Source organism: Hypomesus transpacificus, chromosome 6 (assembly GCF_021917145.1).
Source record: "Hypomesus transpacificus isolate Combined female chromosome 6, fHypTra1, whole genome shotgun sequence".
NCBI classification, from domain to species: Eukaryota; Metazoa; Chordata; class Actinopteri; order Osmeriformes; family Osmeridae; genus Hypomesus; species Hypomesus transpacificus.
The window spans coordinates 5,658,469-5,683,037 of NC_061065.1; the positions used below are offsets into that span (position 1 = coordinate 5,658,469).

At 42.1% G+C, this 24,569-nt stretch overlaps 1 protein-coding gene across 3 annotated transcripts; it reads left to right on the forward strand.

Moving 5' to 3' along the window:
* Positions 1-20,105: 20,105 nt before the first annotated feature.
* nt5e (5'-nucleotidase, ecto (CD73)) lies at positions 20,106-24,484 on the forward strand. Of its 3 annotated transcripts, XM_047021171.1 has the most exons (10): positions 20,106-20,614; positions 21,066-21,288; positions 21,449-21,474; positions 21,571-21,637; positions 21,946-22,143; positions 22,236-22,390; positions 22,497-22,605; positions 22,739-22,888; positions 23,151-23,351; positions 23,580-24,484. In XM_047021171.1, exons 1-10 carry the CDS (start codon positions 20,303-20,305, stop codon positions 23,738-23,740), a joined length of 1,602 nt encoding a protein of 533 aa, XP_046877127.1. In that variant the 5' UTR covers positions 20,106-20,302; the 3' UTR covers positions 23,741-24,484. The 3 variants fall into 3 exon arrangements, with proteins under 3 accessions (XP_046877127.1, XP_046877126.1, XP_046877128.1); XM_047021170.1 differs by having other exon boundaries at positions 21,449-21,637; XM_047021172.1 differs by lacking the exon at positions 21,571-21,637 and having other exon boundaries at positions 21,933-22,143.
* Positions 24,485-24,569: the final 85 nt, after the last annotated feature.

Here is a 24,569-nt window from a genome sequence, read left to right on the forward strand (position 1 = left end):
CGTGAGTGTGTGTGTTTTCTGATATTGGCAGGGGCACTAAATAAGTTTGCAGTAGCTTGGTGAATGACTAACGCTAGCCTGTGCTGCTGCTGATGGCCATCCCTCCCATTGTTTCTGCTCTGCCTGGGATCTCCTCATCTTTCATATCCTGTTGCAGGCAAAGCAGGTAGGCACCCGTAAAAGGGGGGGGGGGGGGGGGGGGGGGGGGGAACAAGACGGCTTTTACGTGCTCAGACACCTAATGTGGCTCGGCTACGTAGGAGAGCCAGAGGGGAGGATCTGAACTTACAGAAGATGCCACTGCCAGGAACCCACATGGTCATGACCTGCGTCATCACCGGGGAGGTCCGGGCGTGTTTGTTCCCTGGCCTTCTCCTCCCTCAGTATTCCCCTCCCTCTCTTCCAAGCAGACGTTAGCAGTGAGGGTGCATTTATGTGTGAGATACTGCTGTAAGAAGAACCGCTGGATGTCAAGGTCTGATCAATCCCAAAGCTTTGTATATTTGCTAATTGATGTAAAGTCAGCAAAAAAATGTAGTAGTCAGTATTTCTTTGTTTAGAATATAGCATCATGACCTTGCTGTATATAGCTGCTGTGAGTGGAATCATAACGATGTTTGTATACATTTAGGGTACATTTACATTTAGTCATTTAGCAGACGCTCTTATCCAGAGCGAATTACAGTAAGTACAGGGACATTCCCCCTGAGGCAAGTAGGGTGAAGTGCCTTGCCCAAGGACACAACGTCATTTGGCATGGCGGGGAATCGATCCGGCAACCTTCTGATTACTAGCCCGACTCCCTCACCGCTCAGCCATCTGACCCCCACGGGTAAACGTTTGGAGTTGACGCTTACATTCATATGGAGAAATAGGTCACTCTAGATTTACAAGGACATATTTTTATTTAGGCTGTTGCACTACATTATCTTAACCAGGAGCTTCAATGATAATAATAACATTTTTATAGCACCTTTCCAGAATTCAAAGTCGCTTTACAATGGTAATAGCTGTTTGAGTAATGTGTTGATGTGTAAAAACTTAATTTCCGCACAACTGCCGCCTCTTCTCTCTAGATACAGGCCAGGGTCGTTCTCAGCCAGTGGCTAAAAGCTTGCCGTTTCACTGTTCCCCTTAGGGTGCATGTGACCCAGATGTCATTTTGCAGCTCAGACTGACTATTGGCTTTCTATTCTCCAGGTCCTGATGGGTGTCTGTGATACAGACATGAAGAAGGCTCCCACAGAGCGATCTGTCTGGTTCTAGATTGTGTCAGCCACTACAAATACACAGAGATAGAACGAAACATCTACACACACAAGAGATTCTTAATGATCCCCCCCCCCCCCCCCCCCCCCCCCCCCCCCGATGTAATAGTCACCCTTCAGCAACTAGGATGGCACCATAATGGTGTTTGGCATCCTAACTGGTCATCATGATTTGTGTGATTCAGAAACCTTTTGGACTCGGATAAATGTGAAAATGAATGTCATGACCTGACTGTACCAGATGGTTATAGATCGCAGCCCTTTTAGTTTGTCAGCTGTCATGGAAAACAAGACTTAATGCTCCTCTGATGCTTTAATTACTCCCTAGTAATTACCATCCTGGGTAGAGACATTAAAAAGTCATCCATTAGGTGTTCAACAGAGCCTAGCACATTAAACCCAAGAAAATGAGCAATAGGAACCACCACAGCAGGTCAGATGTCTTCGTTGCACCCCGTTCCTTAACACGATCTTCTCATCCTACACTTGATTGTGTTCATATAATTTCTGTGTTGTTTCACTTGTTTTCGTGAGGTACTGAACTGGTCAGGGAGACCTTCATCAAAGATGCCAGATAAGGTCAACAGTGGTGATGATACACAGCAAGTGCCGTCAGTTATATTGAGAAATATACAAATCTTTCTTCATCAATTTATTCCCCCTCACAGACACTCTAGTTTTGCATGTTCAGGAATGACTTAATTGCTAGTTGAGATGCGCTTGAAATAGATTAAATAAATAAATAAATAAATAGGTCCCTCCAGGACCTTTGAAACCTAGTTTAATTACAATTTTAATTTTTTTTAAATAACTTTAATAAATAACTTTTAAGGGTCCGATAAGCTCTTGGAATAGCATAGAAAACACCTAGTGATTTATTAGACACTGCTGGGAGAATAGCCGAATGTTAGCGATGCATCGACTGTCTGTTTCACTGGCCTTAGTCTGCTGTTCTCTGAAAGTGCACACACAGATACATGCATAAAGCCACTATTGTGCTGCCTTTCAAGGTTATTTGGTACACTGATCATTAACAGGCTATTGGCAATCTTGTCCACAGTCAAATGTGGGATTAAGAGGTGCTCTTCAAGCATCGTCAGCTGTGAGAGTCAGATGGCTAAACGGTTAGGGAATCGGACTAGTAATCTGAAGTTTGCCAGATCGATTCCCGGCCGTGGCAAATGACGTTGTGTCCTTGGGCAAGGCACTTCACCCTACTTGCCTTGGGGGGATGTCCCTGTACTTACTGTAAGTCGCTCTGGATAAGAGCGCCTGCTAAATGACTAAATGTAAATGAGACGTCTGTAGGAAAGAGGGGCTTTCCTTCTTACTTTAAAAGCGGCCTTTTCAGGAGATGTCCTTGCTGACATCTCTGATTGTCTTTGCTTTGAAACTTTGTTGAATTACGCTCATCAATGCCCTAAGAGGTAACATTCATAGTCAATTATATACTTTGGATAAAACCTTATTTATAACCATGCATTTTTTAATTCTCATCTCTATCTCAGTCTATTTGACGTGAAATCTCCGCGAGCACCCTCCTTCATGAATGTGCGACGGCTACACAGCGTGAGTGGAATCTCATAGATGAATTGGATCTACTTTGGCAAGCTGGAAATTAAAGCAGACTCTGACTCATTTGTCTTAATTTGACATGCTTTGCATCTGAGGGGAATGACAGCGTTTTATCCTCCACAGCCACGGCAGTATGGAATGTGGCTGCCTGCTTTATAGGGAGGCTGGAGGGAAGAAGGATGGTCTGTAGTCAAAGAGCTCCTGAGCGCCTCAAGCATGTCCATCAATCTTAATGTAGTTAGACCTAAAGCTCCGGCTAGCCACACTCCACTGAGCAATATCGGGAGTCTTGTGGGAATTTATGATGAAGGCAAACAAGACTGCAAACACTGTTAATTCCCCCCTGTTGGCAGTTATTCAACATAATGAGGAAAATAAATCCTGCTAGGAAAGAACCAGTTAGATGGGTACACTGCAGAAACCAGGCCCAGGCCTCAGGGACAGCCTGCTACAGTCTGCTCTATGTTTCTGGCTGTGGATTGTGACTGATTTGGACTACAAAACAGGTGTGTTTTCATCCACTTGCCAATTAGTCACATTCATTTGTCATAAAGAAAGGAAGGAATGTACACTTGCATACCTGCAGGGCCTTGGGTGATCCAAGCATCCCTCCATCCAGCCCTGTCCCATTGTCCTCCCCTGACTCTCTGAATGAATATACAGTGTACCCTGCTGTGCTTGGAATGGAACTCCTATTCTGGTATGCAAGTTTGGGCGTCCAACAAGGCCTGTGCATGCGTTAGATACTGTTGTCAAGCTAAGAGTCAGTTGGCTTTATTCGGAGGCCCTGTGTGAAATTAGGAAGGAACCTTATAGTCTTATTTGTGTTGTGTAATCCAATATCAGCGAGAATGGGGAATTTCAAAAGTCATCGTACAAAACCTTGTCATCTGTCCGTGATCCCTGTGTATAAAGGTTGTCTCAATGGTCCATCGCGAGCCTAATGAAACAGCCGGTATTCTCATTAGTGGTGAGTTATGTGACGTGATCTGGTCCCCATAGAAAATATGCTGTGTGCTTTATGATGCCAATACCTTTCGGCTGTTTTCTCTGAGAGCATTCTCCATGTTCCAACCTCCCCCTCGTTTAGTAATTAGTGGTCACTCAGCAGTCTGTCTGTGAAACAGTTTTTGATCTAAAAATCACAAACAACCATCTGTCATTAGCAGGCTTGGTTACTGTCACCGGGCAAACAGGTTACTAGGCACAGAGACTTTTTGGGGGAGAAACATCCCAGCATCGAGCTCTTTTCCTTGTCTTGACAAAACAACTTACCTTGAAAACGACACTATAAATTACCACTGCCAGAATGTCCGTGATTGGATTTTTCAATTTAGCGAGGATAGCCAAAAGCGGACTCTTATTTTTTTATTTATCTAAAGCAATTTTCACTTACATACTGACCCTATGGGACTCTATTACGTAATAAGCATTAGGATTAAATTAAATTGCGAGGAGACGAACGAAGAGACAAGCTTTTTCACATCACTTGCGCCACAATTTAACCAAGAGTGAAATCCCATTAGTTCCCTCTCGCCAAGTGACCCTGCTGGAAGCGTTCAAACTGGCAAGTCAAAGTACTACAGATAGGATGTCATATTTGAGAATGGCAGTACAGTGTAAATGTCAGCGAGGCCTGGTCAGATGTCTCCCCCCCCGCCCAGCCCTGACAAGTCCGCCCAGGCGTGAAGAGCATGTTTTGTGTGTTACTTGGTGGTATGTTTTGAGCATGTTTTGTGTGTAAGACTGGGTGTCCTGTTAAACAGCATACCAGTTCACTCACAGCAGTAAGTGTGAGGTGCTGTCAGCAGCCAGACATAGGCACTTGAGCAAATGGCTTACATTTATTAAGAGAACTTGACCTTTTAGATGACTTGAAAATGGAGATTAAGTTTGCTTGAGGAGGTCATGCAATAATGATGTGGCCCCAAGTGTCCAGCTGTTTCCTGAAGAAGCGTCCCAACGCGGGGATGTATTGATTCAACCATCAGTCGGAGGCAGCTGTCACCTCCAGGCTAACGCCAGCATCTGTAACTGTTTGTCACGGACCTGCCTTGCCTACGTTTCATACAGCATAGCTGGGATGGAGGTGGGGGAGAGCTCTTTCACTGAACCCACAAATCAAGAAGTGTTTCTCAAGACAAGGCATGCTCAGGAGTGATTGGAGTCTTTTGATTAACAAACTTTTCCATCCCGATCTCCTTCCCGGGCCCTTGTGGGACAATGTGACTGATTACTCTGGAGGGCCTACACAGATGTGACATCCTTACAGACAGGATCATAAATACTTGTACCGGTAGGAGGTGGAAATCTTACCCCACACACACCCTACTGATGCAGCTGCAAGACCTGTGATCGAATTATAGCCGTCAGTCATGTTACAAACTGTACATACCACTATGCCTCACTGGTCTTTCGGTCGAACAGTTTTAAACACCAGAGAGAATCAGTCGGTTGAGACTTGTGCGTAGTAGTGAGTATGTGTTCCATCAACCGTAATTAATACAACAAGGAAATGTACAGCAAAGGATTCCAATGAGCACATTGCAATGCCCTAAACCTTGTGTGAATGCATTCCAGTACTCATACCTGTCACCATAGATAACTGTCTGGTGGAAAAAAATCTAAATTCAGTGATGGAAGAGGATTGATTTTTCTATGAGAATTCCACTTTGAGGCTTAAGTCTAAGCTTTGAGGCTTAAATTTAAGCAATTTAAGTGTGGTCCTTTACTTAGACAACCTATTGACCATTCAAACTATTGATCTCTGTGAGATAGGTAGGTATTGACAACGTAATCTCCTGTAGAATACATTGGAGGCTTCCACATTGCCCCTGCTGGTGAAACAGGTCAATGTCACACAAGTGCTGCGCTATCCTGGCCCCCAGGGCGTCCCTACTGCATCACTGCTTCCCCAATCCAAACATCAACAGAATATGAGCTGTTGTTGTTGTCGTGAGCAGTAGTTCCGTAGCATCTGAGGGAGATGACACACGTAGCAACGTGTTGTTGCTACGTGCAGTAAAGCAGTAGAGGTATCTCCTAAAATTACAAAGCAAATGGAGATCCCCTGCAATGCCCCCCCCCCCCCCCCCTTGTCCTCTGCTGTCCCCCTGCAGCTCTCAAGACCAAATAGGGACGTGGGTTTTGTAATCAAATTACAGCTGGCAGGCAAGAGGAATAAACACAGTGTAATTAATAGGATTTGCATATCATTATTATTCTCTGACAATGTCTGTAATGACCCCAGAGGCTATGAGAGCACTAACAATGTTCACAGATGCATAAATTAGAGTTGGAACAAAACAGCTGCTTGGCCGAGGAACAGCAGAGTACATGAGAGAGCAGGGGCTCTCAGAACGCACGCGTCCCGAGGGGTAAAGGTCATGGGTTTACTAATTGAGCTTCATGGGTTTACATGTAATGAGCTGTAGATAGATGATGCTTTACTTTGAGGTGTCTGTAGATGGAACAAACTGAAGGGTTTCAAAATCTACCTGTTGCTATGAGATACATACAGTGCCCTCCAAAAGTATTGGAACAGTGAGGCGAATTCCTTTATTTTTGCTGTAGACTGAAAACATTTGGGCTTGACATCAAATAATGAACGTGAGACCAGAGATCAACGTTTCAGCTTTTATTTCCAGGTATTTACATCAGGATCTGATGCACAACTAAGAAAATATCACATTTTGTTTGAATCCACCCATTTGTCATGTGAGCAAAAGTATTGGAACAGATATACTTAAAACATATTTAAGTGAATAAGACTTAATATTTAGTTGCAAATCCTTTGCTTTCAATAACTGCAGCAAGTCTGTGACCCATTGACGTCACCAAACTTTTGCATTCTTCCTTTTTGATGCTTTCCCAGGCTTTCACTGCAGCCTCTTTCAGTTGTTGTTTGTTTTGTGGGGTTCCTCCCTTCAGTCTCCTCTTAAGCAGGTAAAATGCATGCTCTATAGGGTTTAAGTCTGGAGATTGACTTGGCCAGTCTAATACCTTCCATTTCTTGCCCCTGATGAACTCCTTTGTTGTTTTGGCAGTGTGTTTTGGGTCGTTATCTTGCTGCATGATGAAGGCTCTGCCAATCAGTTTGGTTGCATCTTTCCTTAAATTGGCAGACAAAATGTTTCTGTAGACTTCCGAGTTCATTTTGCTGCTGCCATCATGTGTTACATCCTCAATGAAGATTAATGAGCCCGTCCTAGAAGAAGCCATGCAAGCCCAAGCCATGACATTACCTCCACCGTGTTTCACAGATGAGCTTGTGTGTTTGGGATCATGAGCAGTTCCTTTCTTTCTCCAAACTTTAGCCTTTCCATCACTTTGGTAAAAGTTAATCTTTGTCTCATCAGTCCATAAAACTTTGTCCCAGAATTTTTGAGGTTCATCTCTGTACTTTTTGGCAAATTCCAGCCTGGCCTTCCTATTCTTCTTGCTAATGAGTGGTTTGCATCTTCTGGTGTAGCCCTTGTACTTTTGTTCATGAAGTCTTCTGCGAACAGTAGATAGTGATACCTTCACTCCTGCCATCTGGAGGTTGTTGCTGATCTCACTAACAGTTGTTTTAGGGTCTTTCTTTACAGCTCTCACAATGTTTCTGTCATCAACTGCTGATGTTTTCCTTGGTCTACCTGTTCGACGTCTGTTACTTAGTACACCAGTAGTTTTCTTCTTCTTCAGGACATTCCAAATGGTTGTACTGGCTATGGCCAATGTTTCTGCAATGGCTCTGATTGATTTTCCATCTTCTCTAAGACTCACAATTGCTTGTTTTTCACCCAAAGACAGCGCTCCGGTTTTCATGTTGTTTTCACCTCTGAATACAGTCTGCATAGACAAAACCTATCTTACCCAATCTGAACCTGAGTGTAGACATTCAGTGGTATTTATTGATTGAATAATGTATGTAATAGGACACACCTGGGCAACAAAACACACCTGTCAGTCATATGTTCCAATACTTTTGCTCACGTGACAAATGGGTGGGTTCGAACAAAAAGGTGATATTTTCTAATTTGTGCATCAGATCCTGATGTAAATACCTGGAAATAAAAGCTGAAACGTTGATCTCTGGTTTCACATTCATCGTTTGATGTCAAGCCCAAATGTTTTCAGTCTACAGCAAAAATAAAGGAATTGGCCTCACTGTTCCAATACTTTTGGAGGGCACTGTATATGAGCATACCCTAGTTTTCAGACAGGCTCTTACTGAAGAAAACTTTGCACTTATCAGAAGTGTGAATGTTATCTAATATGTCTGTAGCACTCTAAAGCTCTCAAACAGACCAAAGTTCAGAGAGTTGTTTTTTTCCATCAATTTCATCTGACGGTAATAACTCTATCAAGGTAATAATATATGTGCAGAATTAATTAAAAGAAGAGGTTGGACAGGTTAGTATTAATCAATCATTTCATTGGCATGTTCAATGATTGCCGCTTCAGTCATTATCTCTTCCAGTCTGTGACATTTTGACATTGGAAATGTGTGGGTATTTGTGTAAAAACGCACATTAAGATTTAAATGGAGAATTGGGTTGAAGACAACAATGATGAAGGGCAGATGGATCGGAGTGGATGTAAGCCGGTGTGGAAATCGAATGCAAAGAAGCTAAATAAACTGACATACAAAGGAAATAAATAAATACATTTTTTAAATAATTATATTGTCGGTGGGAATGATCCGTGCGTGCAACATTATCCGTCTCAGGAACAGTCCAACATATTCAAATGTGGATCTGTATTCCAGTACCGACAGTTTGACTTGTCAATTGTTCACAACCTGCATTTTTAGATTCTGCATTGAAAGAAGGAATCTGTTCTCTGTGTTGTTTTTCCACAAGTGGCTTTGACTGGTGGCACATCAATGCCAGCCTGAGCTTTCCTGCGTGGAACGGGAGAGAGCGTGGGCTCGATCCACAGGAACGCCCTCCAGCTCCTGGAGTCAGACTTGGCTGTTCACGACTTGAGGCATTTGAAGTCTCATAACAGGGTCTGTCGTTGATTGACATATCTCCTCTCAGCATGCAGGCTGTCACCTATTCAAACAATCTCCACCGTAATGCATCTTAGAATATTGCACCTTCGTTGGCTGGGCTTTCAGGGAAAACAGAGTTAGTTTTGGGGGCCCCCTCTCATGGATGGTGTTGTCTCTGTGTGTAGTGTATCCTTGGTGTAGTATCCCTGAGCTTCATTAGAATATGTACCATGCTGACCCCTGCCACCTAGTTAGCGCTGTCTCTGTTATTTATCTGATGTTAACAGCCTTTAGTCTTGATGGCCCTGCGCTCCCTAAGCAGCCTGTTTGAGCCATACAGACGGACCCCTCTGGGACATGATACGACAGCTGAAAAAAGGAACAAAAGCATTTATGTTTCTGCTTTCAACTGCTCTCTTAAAACCATGGTAACCTGAGGATGTTTTTGTAACTGTCCTTGTTACTGCATCACATCGAACTGAACATCAGGTGTCTCACGTTGGGAAACAACTTCACAGGACAATAATGTTCATTCTTATTAAATGAAAACTCTTTCATGCTTTGTCTATTATTAGTAAATAAGGCATATACTTATAAGAAACATGATTGCAAAATTGCATAAATGGTTCAGGCTTTGCCAACTGAAAAATTATGCGCTCCAGTGACATTCATGTAAGTAAAAAATATGTTACATGGTGCTGCCTTTAATCAGTTATCACAGATTAGGTAAATAACCACATGGTAATGCATAATAAATCACAAGCTTTTCAATTGTCATCCAACTCTGGCTGTTTTTCACTGTGAATGGAATCAAAGTACCCAATCTGTGTTACAGAAATGATCACCTGGCAGAGCTTTTTATATAACTCACAGCTTCAGAATAGTTGGGAACAAATTATAAATCATGACGATGTCTCCTGGTTACGGTAAGAAGATTCATATACTCCTCCAGCTTCTAAATTGTGAAACGGGAAGGTTTTGTAAAGGCAAACTTCATCTTTGTAGAGTTCTGTTTTTTTGTGTCTCTGTTACATGATTGATGAAGGAAATCCAAGCTCTGGGTTCGTCCCTCTACCTGTAGTGGGTCGTATGTCGCTCTCTTTCAGTGCCAGGTAGATGAAAGCTGTGGTGAGTAGCACTACACTCACCGTCGTGGTGCAAAAGGTGGGTCGTCTCCATCTGATGCCTCAGCAGTGACACTATTATCCTACTTCCTGTTGCATTATCCTACTTCCTGTTGCCAGTTTGCAGCTCTCTCTCTTAAGTAAATTTAGTGCATTTTGTCATGTGTTTGGTGACTAGATGATTTTTTTTCCTCCAATATCTGGAATTAAATGTAATGGCTTGGTATCGACACTCCAGATGAAACTGTAATATAGGCACCAGGATAATCAGAATCAGAAACAGAAATGGATTTATTCGCCATGAATGTTTACACAGACAAGGAATTTGCTTTGGCAGGGAGGTGCATACAATAAACATATAGGAATCTTAAATTTAAATGTGATCTAACTATATTAAGGATACATAAACTAGCAATACTAAGTGGAATGATACATAAACTAGCGATACTAAGTGGAGTACAATTAAAATAAAATATACAATAAAATATAAGTTGCCAATTTACAATCTAAAATACAATCTAAAATACAAATATTACAGGAATTGAATGTAGTGCAAAATGTAAATAGTTTTAAGACATTCAGTCAGTGTGAGCTCTTGGCCTTGTTGAGGATGCCAACAGCGGAAGGGAAGAAATTCTGTGTTTACAAGGTATGAAACGTTATCCTGTCACGTGTTCATGCTTGTCTTTGTATATGTGTGCACTGTGTTAGCTGACTTAACCAGTTAAGACTGTGTACTGTTTTCCTTAAGAGGCTGAGATTTTAAAAGTCTCCATTTGTACCCATAGGTGCTTTGAGGCCACTCTAAAGTGTCTTATTCAAGTGTTTATTCATGGCTAATTGTCAATTTGTCATAATATGGTGACTGACTCGAAGGGAAAGCAACAGGAAATGTTTTTCTTCAACATCCTCAGGGATGTGTCCTTACTTCTATCTTCAAGCTGAGACCAAAGTGCAATTATAATTGTCAGGTATTCCTGGTGGGAGGGCTGGTTATCGATAATATTTCAGAACCTGTTTCCTCAACAAAATGAACGAACCCACAGATAGGAACTGTAAACTCTCTGGTGGGTGGTGGTGTATTGGGAATCGGATGTGATGCCGACTGGTGGCGAGCCACTTGTTTCCTATGGAGATGTGGACGGAGGTGACAGATGAGCACTGAGGCAGACAGGGGGGCACACTGGAGCAGGACCCAGGAAAATGCAGTCAATCTGAGCGCAGCCGAGGTGTCAGCCTTGATGAGGCTGGAGCCGTCACGCCATCGGGCCTTCAAACCAGTCTTAAGTTGACTTGGCCAATGGGCAGCCTGGGTCTAGTGAGCAGGAAGACAACTCTCTGGAGCTCTGTGAGGAGAGGTGAGATGGGGACGACAGCACTGTTTCAGAACAACATTCATTAAGTGTTCAGACCTCTCTCCAGACCCTCTCGTTTTATTTTTCTCACTGTAGGGCTGTGTGTCTACGCATTCTCTAATTCTTGTAGTTCTTTTAAAGCTACATTCACTGGAAGCTGAGGCCCCGTTTACACGGAAGAAAAACGCATATATTTTCATGAGGTTTGGCCTTTCATTTACACGAAAACGGAGGTTTTATCACGGAAAACGATCATTTCTAAAAACTCCGGCCAAAGTGGAGATTTCTGAAAACTCTGTTTTTGTGTTTGCGTGTGCACTAGCTTAAATGGGGTTTTAGGTTCTCAAACCTCACAGTATGGGACTAAAAAAGCATCACGTCCTGTGAGTGTCCTGTTTATAGTAACAGGTGCATTCGACTTGATGCAGCGCCGGCGTCGCCTGCAGCCCGGCTGACTTGAAGCAGCCAATGGCTTTCTCAGCTTCAACGCAGCCGGCTGTCGGCACCGCCGGTGGTGCATGAAGTCAAACACAGAGCATAATGGGGTCATTTGTTTGTGAATTGCGTTACATTTATGAATCACGAAAAAACATGTGTGCATCGCATCACATTCAAACAAATGAACCTCGCGCCTGAAAGGTAAAGGAAGTCGGTCGTGTTTGTTGATTTTGGAAAATTCTGATTGGTTTGCATGGCTTTATCCTTCACATTACACTGCCGCCTACAGGTTTGGCATAGTTATGATGGCGCTCGGAGGCGTGTATGCGAGTTCATGTAAACAGAAACATTTTTGAAAACGTACTTGTGTGTACGACGTTATTTTTGAAAACGGAGAGGCAGAAATATTTGTTTCTGTAAATACCCGGCTATGTGTAAACGTGGCTTGAGATGAGAACTAATTGTTTGAAATGAGGAAATGAGTAAGATGGTGAAATTAACACCACAGTATAGCTACTAGTTGTCAGTGGTGTTGATGGCTGAATGAAATGTTCATGACAGGTGGTCAGTTGTATGCAGGATGTTTTGATGCATTTTAGTTTTTTGTTTTATATCGTTTTTTTATGTTATATAGTTGTTTGATTGTTATTTAGTAGTAACATAACTATAGTTTTACAGTTAAATGGTTGTTTAGTTTTCAGAGGACCCAAGACTGAGCTACAGCTCGACTCAGAAGTGAGTTCAGGGAGGTGAGTGTAACAAAGTTTAATTAGTTTAACGCGGTATAAACCATTTCATCAAATTGCTGGTTGTCCAGTGATATTGCTGGCTGAAGGCAGTGTTGACGAGAGGACCCCATTGACAGTTGAACATCATTTTTAAAATTCTGACTAGAGAAAAGGTCGCCTTCCTAGAAAAAGTACCATAAGCTTGGTACAAAGTGTACCCTCCCTCTCCACTACGACCCTCGTGTGATGAGTTGTCACTCAACAGATCCCCACATCAAACACAGGAGGAATTATATCCTTGATTAATTGCCACAATTACAGGCGTCTGGAGATGGATGGGTCCTCTGTAGAATTTACTTTGGCTGCCAAGCGCTTCAAAGATTCATGAAGAAGCAGGAAACGGGATCAGAGGGGTGATCCAGATGCTAGGGGCTGTCTCATTGAAGCCACCTCTTGGTATTCCTGCCACATCCAGGCAGAGAAGGAAGCCAGCACCAGCCTCCACCTAACAGGGTAGAAAAGCTACACTGAGGAGCTCAAACACGTCTCTGAACCCAGAAATCTGGGCTAAATCTCCTGCCCTCCCCCTTGGGGCAGATGCAGGCCTGTATCAGGGATGGACACAGTGGGAGGAAAACGTCTGAAGGCTACCTTTTGCTTTGAAGGGGAGAGAAAATCATGGATGAGGATATTGCTTTTAGCAGCTGGTAAAATGGAAAGGAAGGATTCAGGGATTGGAAGGTTTTTGGTTTCTCCTAAACTACCGTATCCTTTTGCCCTTGCCTATTGGTCTCCATTAAACCCAGTCATGATAAATTAACCTTTGAACTGTCCTACAAGAAAGGAAAAACTCTGATAAAGCATTCTTGTTGTGAGTCATATTTGAAAACAAAATTTCCCTATCAGTCCAATTTATTCAGTGATTTATTTTTGTGTTTGTGCCTTTTTCAATCTGTAATTATGTGTCATGTTATTGCTTGCAAAAATACCTGCACATACCTTCTGGGGAATGAGACAGTGAAGCTAAACATAGAGATACATTAGCATAAACACATTCTTTGTTAAAGTGGATATTCACCATCTCCACCTGGCAAAAAAATTAAATAAACATAAAAACCTTCTGGTGTGTATCTCTGTTTGTAGGATTGAATTGTGGACCCATGGCCAACATCACAAGGAGAGATGCGAGATCTAATAAGCGGAGCGTCTGTGAATTAGGCAGCACTGGTGTGAGTGGCTATCTGTGTGCTTCAGGCCCGCCTGGAAGGGAGGGAGGGAGGGAGGGAGGGAGGGAGGGAGGGAGGGGGAGGGAGGGAGGGAGGGAGGGAGGGAGGGAGGGGGGAGGGAGGGAGGGGGAGGGGGGGAGGGAGGGAGGGAGGGAGGGAGGGAGGGAGGGAGGGAGGGGGAGGGGGAGGGAGGCTTTGATTGCGGGGCTTTTTTGATGGCTGTGTCCATCCCTCTCCAGCTGGACTCGTCCTAAAAATCATCCTGTGAGCAGCAGTCACCAGAGAACTCCTCTATCAACCCAGATTGAGAGCTGCTCGTTGGATGGGGATGTCCGTTTGTGTGTGTGTCTGTGTCAGTCTGATGGAGAGACAGATTCTGGAAGATTGATCAGGACTGGCCATCTTGTTTGCGTTGCTTGTTGCTTGTTCAGCATTGTTGACCAAATCAGGTACCCTGTTTTCTCGTTATTCAATTCTTCCTACATGTCACAGATGCGTGCGTTTGCTAGTAGTGAATGTGTTTTGTTCAGTGTTGTACGCTCACCTGTTCTTGTAGATCAGGGGAGAAGGGTCAAGGAGAGGAGACTGGATTTTCAACTATGCAAACTTTGTGTCCCCAGAGTGTAGGAATGTTGAATGATGCAGAATGATGAGTGCTGTAATTGTTTCCAACTTGACTTCAGTGACATTGCAGCACTTACTCCCCAGATTAAAATACATCAATATTCTACACACAGAAGAGGCTGACACACAATGTCCCGGCTTCAAGCATACCTCTTTCTCCTAATCTTTCCTTTAAATGCACTTTTAACAGCCCCCTCAGTCTGGAACAAGTGATGTGCCTTTTCAATCATTTTAAAACTCTCTCCACTGGTACTTAGACTGTCAGGGACAGTGACCCGGAGGTTAGGATGGACACCATTACTGCCCTGTATGAGAGATTCAGACAGGGAATAGTGAACTCCCAACTCCAATAATGATATGCATGGACCTAGAGAAAATCACATTTATCTTCTCTTTCAGGAAATGAGGTAAGGCTCTATCTGATACAGTTTCAGTCAACATGAAATGAAATGACGCCCCCAGAAATCATATTAACTTGTGGGATAGCTCATAAATAAAGACACTGGTATCGATATTCAGTTTTGTATGTTTTACTCGGATATCTCCATACGTTTTTAGTTTGCCGATTCTTTTTTAGCTCATTTTTCCTCATTTGTGTTTGCTAATAAAGTCATATATCAGAGTAATATCTGTGTGTAGAATCTCAGTGATGCATGCTACAAGGATTCCTGTGGCACTAAACATGGCAGGTGCACAGGGCACACGCAGACACCCACCCAGCACTGTTCTATGACAACATAAACACTCCCAAAAATACAGATTTTGATAGCCTTAATATTGACCAATATACAAAAATTCTGAAGTTGGCTGTTGCGTTAGGGATCAAGTGCACCGACCTAAGTAGAAGCTCAACAGTCAACATCTCAACTAACCAAGATATATAGCTAGTTACCCTAGAAACAAAAAGCTAGCTATCAAACAATGTGAATCATAAATGTGAATGTGAATGTCTTGCAATGGCTCGAACATATAATAGCTACCAAGGGTAGCTAGGCATTGAGTTTCATCATAATGTCGATTTCTTTTCAGACGCATTTTAATTAGACCATTAGAAACCCTCAACAAATGAATCCCTCCTGTGTAAGAAATGATTTAATGTGTGTTTAAGCCATTCTCCTGTTTTGTGCTTTGTGTCATTCGTATTTCCTGAACTTTCCCTGGATGGCAACATCTGACCATTTAAATGTAAGTGTCCAAAATCTGCAGAATGATAGCAACATGCTGTATGTAATTGGTTAGCCCGTGCTAGCCCGTGCTAGCCCATGCTAGCCCATGCTTGCCCATATTGTTGCCTTTGAACTAGCTTAACTAAGCTAATTTACTATCCATATGATTATTTTCCTTGTTTATGGTTGATCTGATCAATATTGGTGGTCATAACATTAACAACACAAGTATCCCAGTTTAGTTTGGTGGCTACCATCTCACTGTTTACCATTTAACTATAAATTATTTTACAAGTTTTATTTAGTGTCACATTTAGCCTTCTGGAGAATATATATTCCCTAATATTTCTCTAAAATGCTTTTCATGGATGTTTAAATTTGTCTATATCATTAATTCCTCTCAGCAAATCAGAGTAGGCTATAGAGAAGGTCACCACCATTTGGCATTTTAGATTTAATTGCAGAAGAAACCTATTTTCCTCAATCTATTGTGCTAAGACCATGTGTAGAGACAAGCTCAGCTCAGGTACCCTTATAGAGCCTGTGTTTTCTCAACCTTCATTTATGGTGTGCGCCTGAAAGCATATACTGGGAATCAAATAGCATGCGTCCCTTTGAAATACTTTATTTTTCTCTCTCTCAACTCCAGTTTCAATCTCACACCTCCTCCAGCTATCATCTCTGATGACCTCAGAATACTGTCCCTCCTCCTTTCTTCCCTCTCCCGTCTGATGGCATCTGTTCATTGCCCTTCTATCCAACAAGCTTTATCACAGAGGAACAGAGTCTCAGTAGTAATGATGAAAGTCGCCCATTTCAACCCTCCGGTTTCAAGGACCTGCCCATCTCATCAGCCCATGTTGGGGTGGAGCAGGCCTGCTCACTCCAGCAGACGGAGGTCCCCCTCACACAGTTCTACACCAGCATCTCTGAACGTCCTCCTGTTTCCTGCTCCTGGTCTGGTTGCTCGGAGACGAAGTTCACGATAACGAGTAGCGTGTGCTGATGAGAGCTGCTCAGAGATCATTAGTGGTCATGTTGCCCCTGTGTTCCTGACAGGGTCCATCAGACCACCTCATCCAACCTTATCCTTAGCATTCTTGTAGTGTACATTTACATTAAATAAATGATTAAATTTTAATTTTAATTTTTTACCTTTCTTTAACCAGGCAAAGATCATTAAGAACAAATTCTTATTTCCAGTGATGGCCTGACAAAAAGCAGAAGCTTTTAGAGGGAGAGGGGAAAGGGGCTAAGGAAGAAAAATCTGGTTAAAAAGCACAACGTTACACAATCACAGCAGCACAGCATACAGAAGAAAAAACAACAAGCAGGTTAAACAAAGCAGGACATTAGTAACATAGGGAGTCAGTGGGGATAAAAAAAAATTAAAGCACAAAGCAAGACAGAGATTATTTACAACAACCACAATCAAGACATAGACTGACACTGGCAGGTATGAACAAAGGATACAGGCAGGGGGCAAAACAAAGCAGGCACCATAAGTACAACAGGAGGACAAACTAGGCAGTTGGCAACAGACTCAAAAGACAAATCATGGGGATGAATAGATAACAAGATACTCAGGGGGGGGGGCTAAAAGGTGAGAAAGCATTTTCAGAATTCAGTGAGGATGAGTGAAATGGCTTTCTTTGAAGGCAGGGATGGAAATGAATGTGTCCAGTTTGAGGTGTTTTTGCAGAGGCGGCAGGGGTCTGAAGTGATGGGAGACCAGGGTGATTTAAGGTTGGGAATTTTTAACTGGATATGGAGAGAGTAAGGTGAAGTGCCTTGCCCAATGACACACCGTCATTTTTGACGGCCGGAAATCGAACCGGCAACCTTCTGATTAATAGCCCGACTCCCTAACCGCTCAGCCATCTGTTAGATACAGTGCTGCTGTTGCTTGGTCACAGGATACAAGGTTTTTATTGTGTCTGCATCAGCTTTAATGACACTTAGGTCAAACGTATTGTGACTTGTGTTTCTTTATTCATTATGTTTTTATGGGGCAAGGATTCTCGCCAGGTTTCAAACACACACATGCATTGCCATTTATTTATTTCGAGAGTTTCACACATCACAAGCCATCAGCTACCTTGTACATTCCATAACAGGAATTACTACTGAACACAACCTTCACTAATTGTCTATTTATTGTCTTGTCCATGTGTAATTAAAGGACCTTAATGCAACAAATGGGTCATTAAATAATGAGCTTCCACTGTGATGCTGCAGGGTCTTCATTCCTTACCATCTACTGCCCCCTTGTGGGTCAAAATATATTTGCGTAATTCCAGTCATCACCAACTTCAGATTCCATTGCATTTTAACAAAAATGTTCCTTATTTTTTATAATTGTCAGTCATGGGGTGGGTATAGGCCTATTCACAGTCCCTACACATGAGTTGTTAAGAAAATGTTTAAATGCACGATTGTTGGGGATGTTTATTCACATATAACAAAGCTTTGATTTATTTGGATGCTTTGCATAATACTTCTCAGCCATAAAACAGCTTAAAGAAAAGATCATCCCCGATGACCATCCATAAGTTTTAACAGGTGTCTCACCTAGTAAATACAAGTTTAATCAAACTGAAATGTCAAAATGTCAGAGAGCTTTCAGAAAATGTTGGAAACATACTGAAGCTGATGTCTCTGTCGAGGCAACATCCTGGGTTCCTCTTATAAGAAGCTCTGTAGCAGTAAATCTCACTCATACCAAAACAGAAAGGAAGCTACTTGAGTAAAATCACAGTATAATTATCTATATTACATGTCTGGGGTGGCAGCTAGATTCATGGTTATAATGTATAACCATGACTAACCTCTTCCTCTTGTGATGATTAACCAATGACTTTATAACACACCCAGTGTTTAACCTCTCTCTCTCTCTCTTGCTCCAAGGGGAAGGTTGGTGATCTGTGGATCCCAGTGTAAACTACTGTTACACAATTCAGTAGGAAGTTGTCTTCACAATAGGTGTGTTTTACATGTTTCACTACTGAAATCGCGTCCTTTGTAGTGTCTAAATTAATTCACAACTGTACCTGTGCTTGATGAATGCAGTTTAGAGTCAGAGAAGCAGGAACACCCTATTGTACTGTTTAAAAGAAAGTAAAGGTCTTGGTTTTGATCAAAAACACTCTCAAGAAGTGTGTAATCCTTTGGAGGATTACAAGCATCTATTTAGAGCAGGGACATGTTTGTCACACATCACTACCTTGATATGTAGTATCAATGTATTCATTTCTATCCCTGGCTTCAACCCTAACCCTAACCCTAAGCCCTTTCACTCATCCTCACCGATTCCTGTAAACCTTCTAACCCCTCCCCTCAGTCTTTGTTGTCCTATTCATCCCCATGGTTTGTGATTATGATCTGTTGCCAACTGTCTAGTTTTGTCACCCGCCTGTATCCTCTGTTCATTCCTGCCAGTGTCAAGCCAAGTCATGTCTTGATTGTGGTTGTTGTTTGGTGTAAGTAGTCTCTGTGTCTTGCTTTGTGTTCTTGCTTTTAACATTTGTATTCTCTCTGATATGTACTAATACCCTGCTTAGTTTAACCTGCTTATTTTTGTAGCTTTTGTTGTTGTTTTTTTCTTCTGTATGTTGTGCTGCTGTGGTTGTGTAACGTTGGGCTTTTAACCTGATTTTTCTTCCATAGCCCCCTTCACCTCTCCTTCTGCTTTTTGCTAGGCCATCTTTGTGAATAAGAATGTTGTTCTTAATGATTCTGTCTGGTTAAATAAAGGTTAAATAAAATAAAATACAAAATGTGTGTTTCATGGCTGATGTGCTTGTCTAATTATAAATTAAAACTCAATGTTGCAAATTTTGTATTATTACAGAGAGCAATTTATCACTGCAGAAGAGTAGTAGCAGTGTGTTTTAGCTCAGCATAGTTCTTCATTCTCAGAATATTTCTTGATGAACGATGGTGTGGGTGTATTAGAAAGAAGAAGGGAGGACTGGGTTGAGAAATGATCGCATGAACCTGGAACGTGTGTCTGTCTGTAGCTTGATAGGCCTATCTAGAGATCCACGCTTTTTATTAAGTTGAAATTTGCCTGATGTATTGCTCAGGAATCAGGGAATTTCCCTGCTGCAACACATCTGATTCCAATGAATGGGTCGTCATCTAGTTATGCAGAAACCTGCTAACGATCCATTCATTTGAATCAGGTGTGTTGGAGTAGGGAAACATCTAAAACATGCAGGGCAGGGAGGCCCGAGGATCAGGGTTTGGAACCCCTGCTCTAGTGGGTTTTAGGAAGAGACATTAACAAATGTAGATTAAAAAAATAAAAATAAAAAACATTTTAATTTTTTAAAATGTTTTTTTTTGGGGGGGCTAATTAAACTTTTGGGGGGACTCCAGCTAGACTTTAGCTTGCTTTAGCATTTTCACTACACTGCTCTAGCATTCACCGCCAACGTGGCTGCCTACTGGCACTGTAGCGTGCGCCGTCAATGCGCTATGCAATGGGATAATAAATATCCTGTCAGGGAATTTGAATTTTTGTCCACTGGGCCATCCATAAAATTGTGCAATAGCTGCCAAAGGGCACTGCCTTCGCGTACTCCGCCTACGGGCACTTCACGTAAACACACCGCATCAGTTTTTTCTACTAGGTCGACGTAGTATGCGTGGCCAATAAATAGGCTACTCTACTGTGAACAATTGTCCATGAGATAATGCGCTGACATTTAAATTTTGCGAGAGACAGGAGGAAGCTTACGCTCACGCCGTATCTTGACGTCAGTTTTGAGGCAAAGAACTAACAAAAAGACAGTAAAATTTCTCTGAAACAAGAAGATGAAAGAACTTCGTTGCTTGGTCTACTTTTGCATCTATGTTTCGGTAACAGCATGGGATCTCACTTTGCTCCACACCAACGATGTGCATGCCAGAGTTGAAGAAACAAACATCGATTCGGGAAAATGCACTAAGGGGTCGTGTTTTGCTGGTGTGGCCAGAAGATTTTCTAAAATAAAAGAAATCCGTAGCAGAGAGCGCAACGTGATGCTTCTAGACGCTGGTGATCAGTTTCAGGGAACCGTTTGGTTTAATTTTTACAAGGGTGCGGAGGCTGCACATTTTATGAATAAACTCGGATACGATGCAATGGTAAACAATTTATGTCCGTTAGACACGTGATTTTTGTGTAGTCTTTAAGATTTAATAGGCCACGTTTTAAGAGAATTACCATCAGTTAAAACATGTAACATTTAAGAAAATATTGAAGTGTACTAGCTAGCTTAACCTACAATTCATAGAATAATAGGCACTACCGTTTGAATGTAGGTTAAAAAAAATTTTGTTTGTTTAAATGTTTGCGTCTGAAATAAATGACAGCATCGGGGGATCTGTCTCTGTGGGTGCCATTGTTTTACTATTTAGAATATTGAAAGGACGGTTTGTTTTCTTAGTAATTCCCAGGGAATTCCGCATGGAATCTTTGACGTGCGATGGGAGGTACCTGCGGTTAAAGACTAGTCTAGACAGATGCTCAAATCCCCATGTTCCATAGATGGAACACATTTTGGCGAGTTGGGCATCATTTGTTTTTGTTTTTTAGGCTCTTGGGAATCATGAGTTTGACAACGGAGTGGAAGGACTGATCAAGCCGTTCTTGCAACAAGTGCAGTGCACTGTTCTCAGTGCGAACATCAAGCCAGATGACAAACTAGCCCCGCAAATGAGTGGTAATTTCTTCCCGTTTAAGATATTTGATGTAGACTCTCAAAAGGTCGGTGTGGTGGGCTACACGTCACAGGAAACCCCTGCTCTGTCACAGCCAGGTACAGTAGATATCAATCACTTGTTTCTCTTTGTCAGTGTGCTTCTGAAAAACTAGTTCGGACTTTGATCTGTTCATTACTCTCTCCTTGCTTCTGTGTGGGTGTTTCTTTACATGGAGGCATTTTAGTGATGCAGTAGTGTCGTTTATTTTTGCTACAGGTCCAAATGTACAGTTTCAGGAGGAGGTAAGTGCCATGCAGAATCAGGTGAACAAACTACTGTCTCTCGGAGTGAACAAGATCATTGCCCTTGGCCACTCTGGTTTTGTTATGGACCAAAAGATTGCCAGAAGGGTGAGGGGTGTGGATGTGGTGATCGGAGGACACAGCAATACTTTCTTATATACGGGTAGGCCTTGCTTCACCACAGTCTGTTTTTCCTCATAACAAATGTTACCCCACTGAAGAACCTAAAAAACCTGAAAACAGTTGTGATGTCAAATCTCACTTTTGGATCTGACTGTTTAAAAAGTAGAAATGGCTAATAAAAAAGATCATGTTCACAAGTATAAACAATTTTGCCTTTTTCATCTGTTGCTAAAGTTACAGTTTTCTTTGTATTTGTTTCAACCAAGATACATTTTTTGAAATATTTGTGAAGAACCAGGAATCCTCAACAGTATTTAAAAAAAACAAAACCCCAGTTTGTTATGACAGGGCAGGCGCCTTCCTCCGAGGTCCCAGCTGGGCTCTACCCTTTCATGGTGAAATCTGAAGATGGACGAGATGTCCCTGTTGTGCAAGCCTACGCTTTCGGAAAATATCTGGGTTACCTCAAGGTGACCTTTAGCGATACTGGCGACGTCCTCAAGGCCACAGGCAACCCTATCCTGCTGGACAGCACAGTACCAGAAGGTTGGAAAGGAACTCCTCATTTCCATATTCATCTGAACGTGTGTGTATGTGGTCTTGTAGATAACCTGACCTTAGTTTGAATTCCTCTTAAGATCCTGATATTCTTGCTGATGTCCAGGAGTGGAAGAAGAACCTGGCTAACTATTCCTCCCAGTATGTGGGTCAAACCCTAGTCTACCTCAACGGCACATTTCAAGAATGTCGATTTCGCGAATGCAACCTGGGTAATCTGATCTGTGATGCCATGGTATGTGCTAGAAATGCATCTCACGAAAACAACCAGGAACCTTTGCATATACTTCTGTATTCTTATCATCATGAAACCTTGGTGAAACCATCCTTTCCCACCGTAGGTACACCACAACATCAAATATGCAGATGAGCTCCAGTGGAATCATGTTAGCTCCTGCATCTTCAATGGTGGAGGCATCCGAACATCTATTGATGAACGCAGTCGAAATGGTGCATTCGCAACTTCACGTGTGTGTGTGTGTGTGTGTGAGAGAGAGAACAAGAGAGAAAGAGAGGGAGGAAGAAACTGTGACCAAAAGAAGGAGAGAGAGTGTTAAAACAATCCAAATTGTTTGTCTTTCAGGTTCCATCACAATGGAGGACCTCATCTCTGTCTTGCCGTTCGGAGGCACCTTTGACATGGTGCAGATGAAGGGCACCACGCTGCTGAAGGTTTTTGAGCACTCGGTCAGAAGATACGGAGGCAGCACGGGAGAATTCCTCCAGGTGTCAGGTAGCCCACTGAGCTCCAGCTCCTCATTTAGACAAACATTATCCTCAAAATACAACAGTCAGACAAAACTGTACAGAGTGGACTGTCGTCGGTTTCGACTTTGAACAGATTGATTATAAAAGCAGACATTACAACGCGATCGACACAAACAAATGAATCATTTAACGTGCATTCCTCATGAGCGCGACTGCATACTTTAATGTTCATAGATGGAAATGCTGCAACAGTGTTTTAAAAGGTTTCACTCATTTCTACCCATAAGGTTTCCATGTGGAATACGACATATCAAGGGTTCCAGGCGAGCGTGTGCAGAGCGTCAGTGTCCTGTGTACCAGCTGTCGCGTGCCCATCTTTGAACCCCTGGAGCCCAACCGGCTGTATAAGATGGTCCTGCCTTCATACCTGGTGGAAGGAGGAGATGGCTTTTCTATGATTAAGGAGGAGAGGCTGAAACATGACAGTGGTAATTACTTGTTGTGACTCAAAGTTCCTCATACAAACTTAAGTGTCGAATCATAACTGTTGTATTAGTTTTAACAGGCAGAGGTATTTTATAAACCAGTGTTTTTGTGTCACACCAAAAAATATTTAACAGTTTTATTTGTTGCATATTTTCTGTGCTTTTTAATAATATGTTGACAGGACAGTTTAGTAAACTGTTAAATCTAGACGGTGTGTAACTCTGCTTTAGGTGATCTGGACATTGCTGTTCTGGCTAGCTACATCTCAGAAAGGAAGAAGGTGCACCCTGCAGTGGAGGGAAGAATCAGGATGTTCAGCTCGTCCAGTGGAAGATCTGGGTCCATGTTCCTGCTGATTCTGGTAGGACTGCTCCTGACTCAAAGCCTCTAACGTTTTATCTCAGCAGAATTCGTTTACAAAGCTCACTTTTAAATAGTTTCATAGCATCTGTGTAGAATGTCATAACTATGACCATGTCTGCGTCGTTAGGATATGAGCAATAGGAGCAGAATGTATCCAAGCTCTGTCCCACTAAATATTTATGGACATAAGAGGTAGGCATGTCTCTTGAAGCTAAATGTTAATAAACATTTAGAGAGCTATACCTATTTGTTTCAGCTTTACTATTAAAAGGTAACAATTTTACAGCAAGAAATCATAAATTATTTGTCCAATTTCTTTTGCTTGAAATGTAAAAACACGCAGAAAGTTTATCGCAAGACCAATGTATGTGTGTTACCTGTGAATACCATGCATGTGAACATTTTAGTTTTCTGCATAAAAATAAATAAATGATATGTTCCCATCTGTGACGGTTTAAGCATGACCTGGTGATATGTTCACAGACATGGTTACAAAGTTATTAAGTAACTAAACAACTTTGATAAGACTGTTTGGAAACAAATGTTTTTCAGGAAACAATAAGAAAGGCAGACTTAAAGTCCAGGAGACAAAGTGTATTTTATGGCACTAAATTTCATAATCACATTTTACAATGAAGTACAGGACAAAATAACCATTGTCAAACCCGAATTAAATTATTAAATCAAATGTATTTTGGACAGACTATGTACTGTGTGGTGTACTGTACTGTAGTGCATCTGTAAATAATGGAATTAAAGTCCCTCTCTAACATGTGTTTGAGATTGTGTCTCACAGGGCGTTATGGGAAACTTTTCAGAGGACAACGTCTCCTATGTAGCCTGATCTCACACACAAC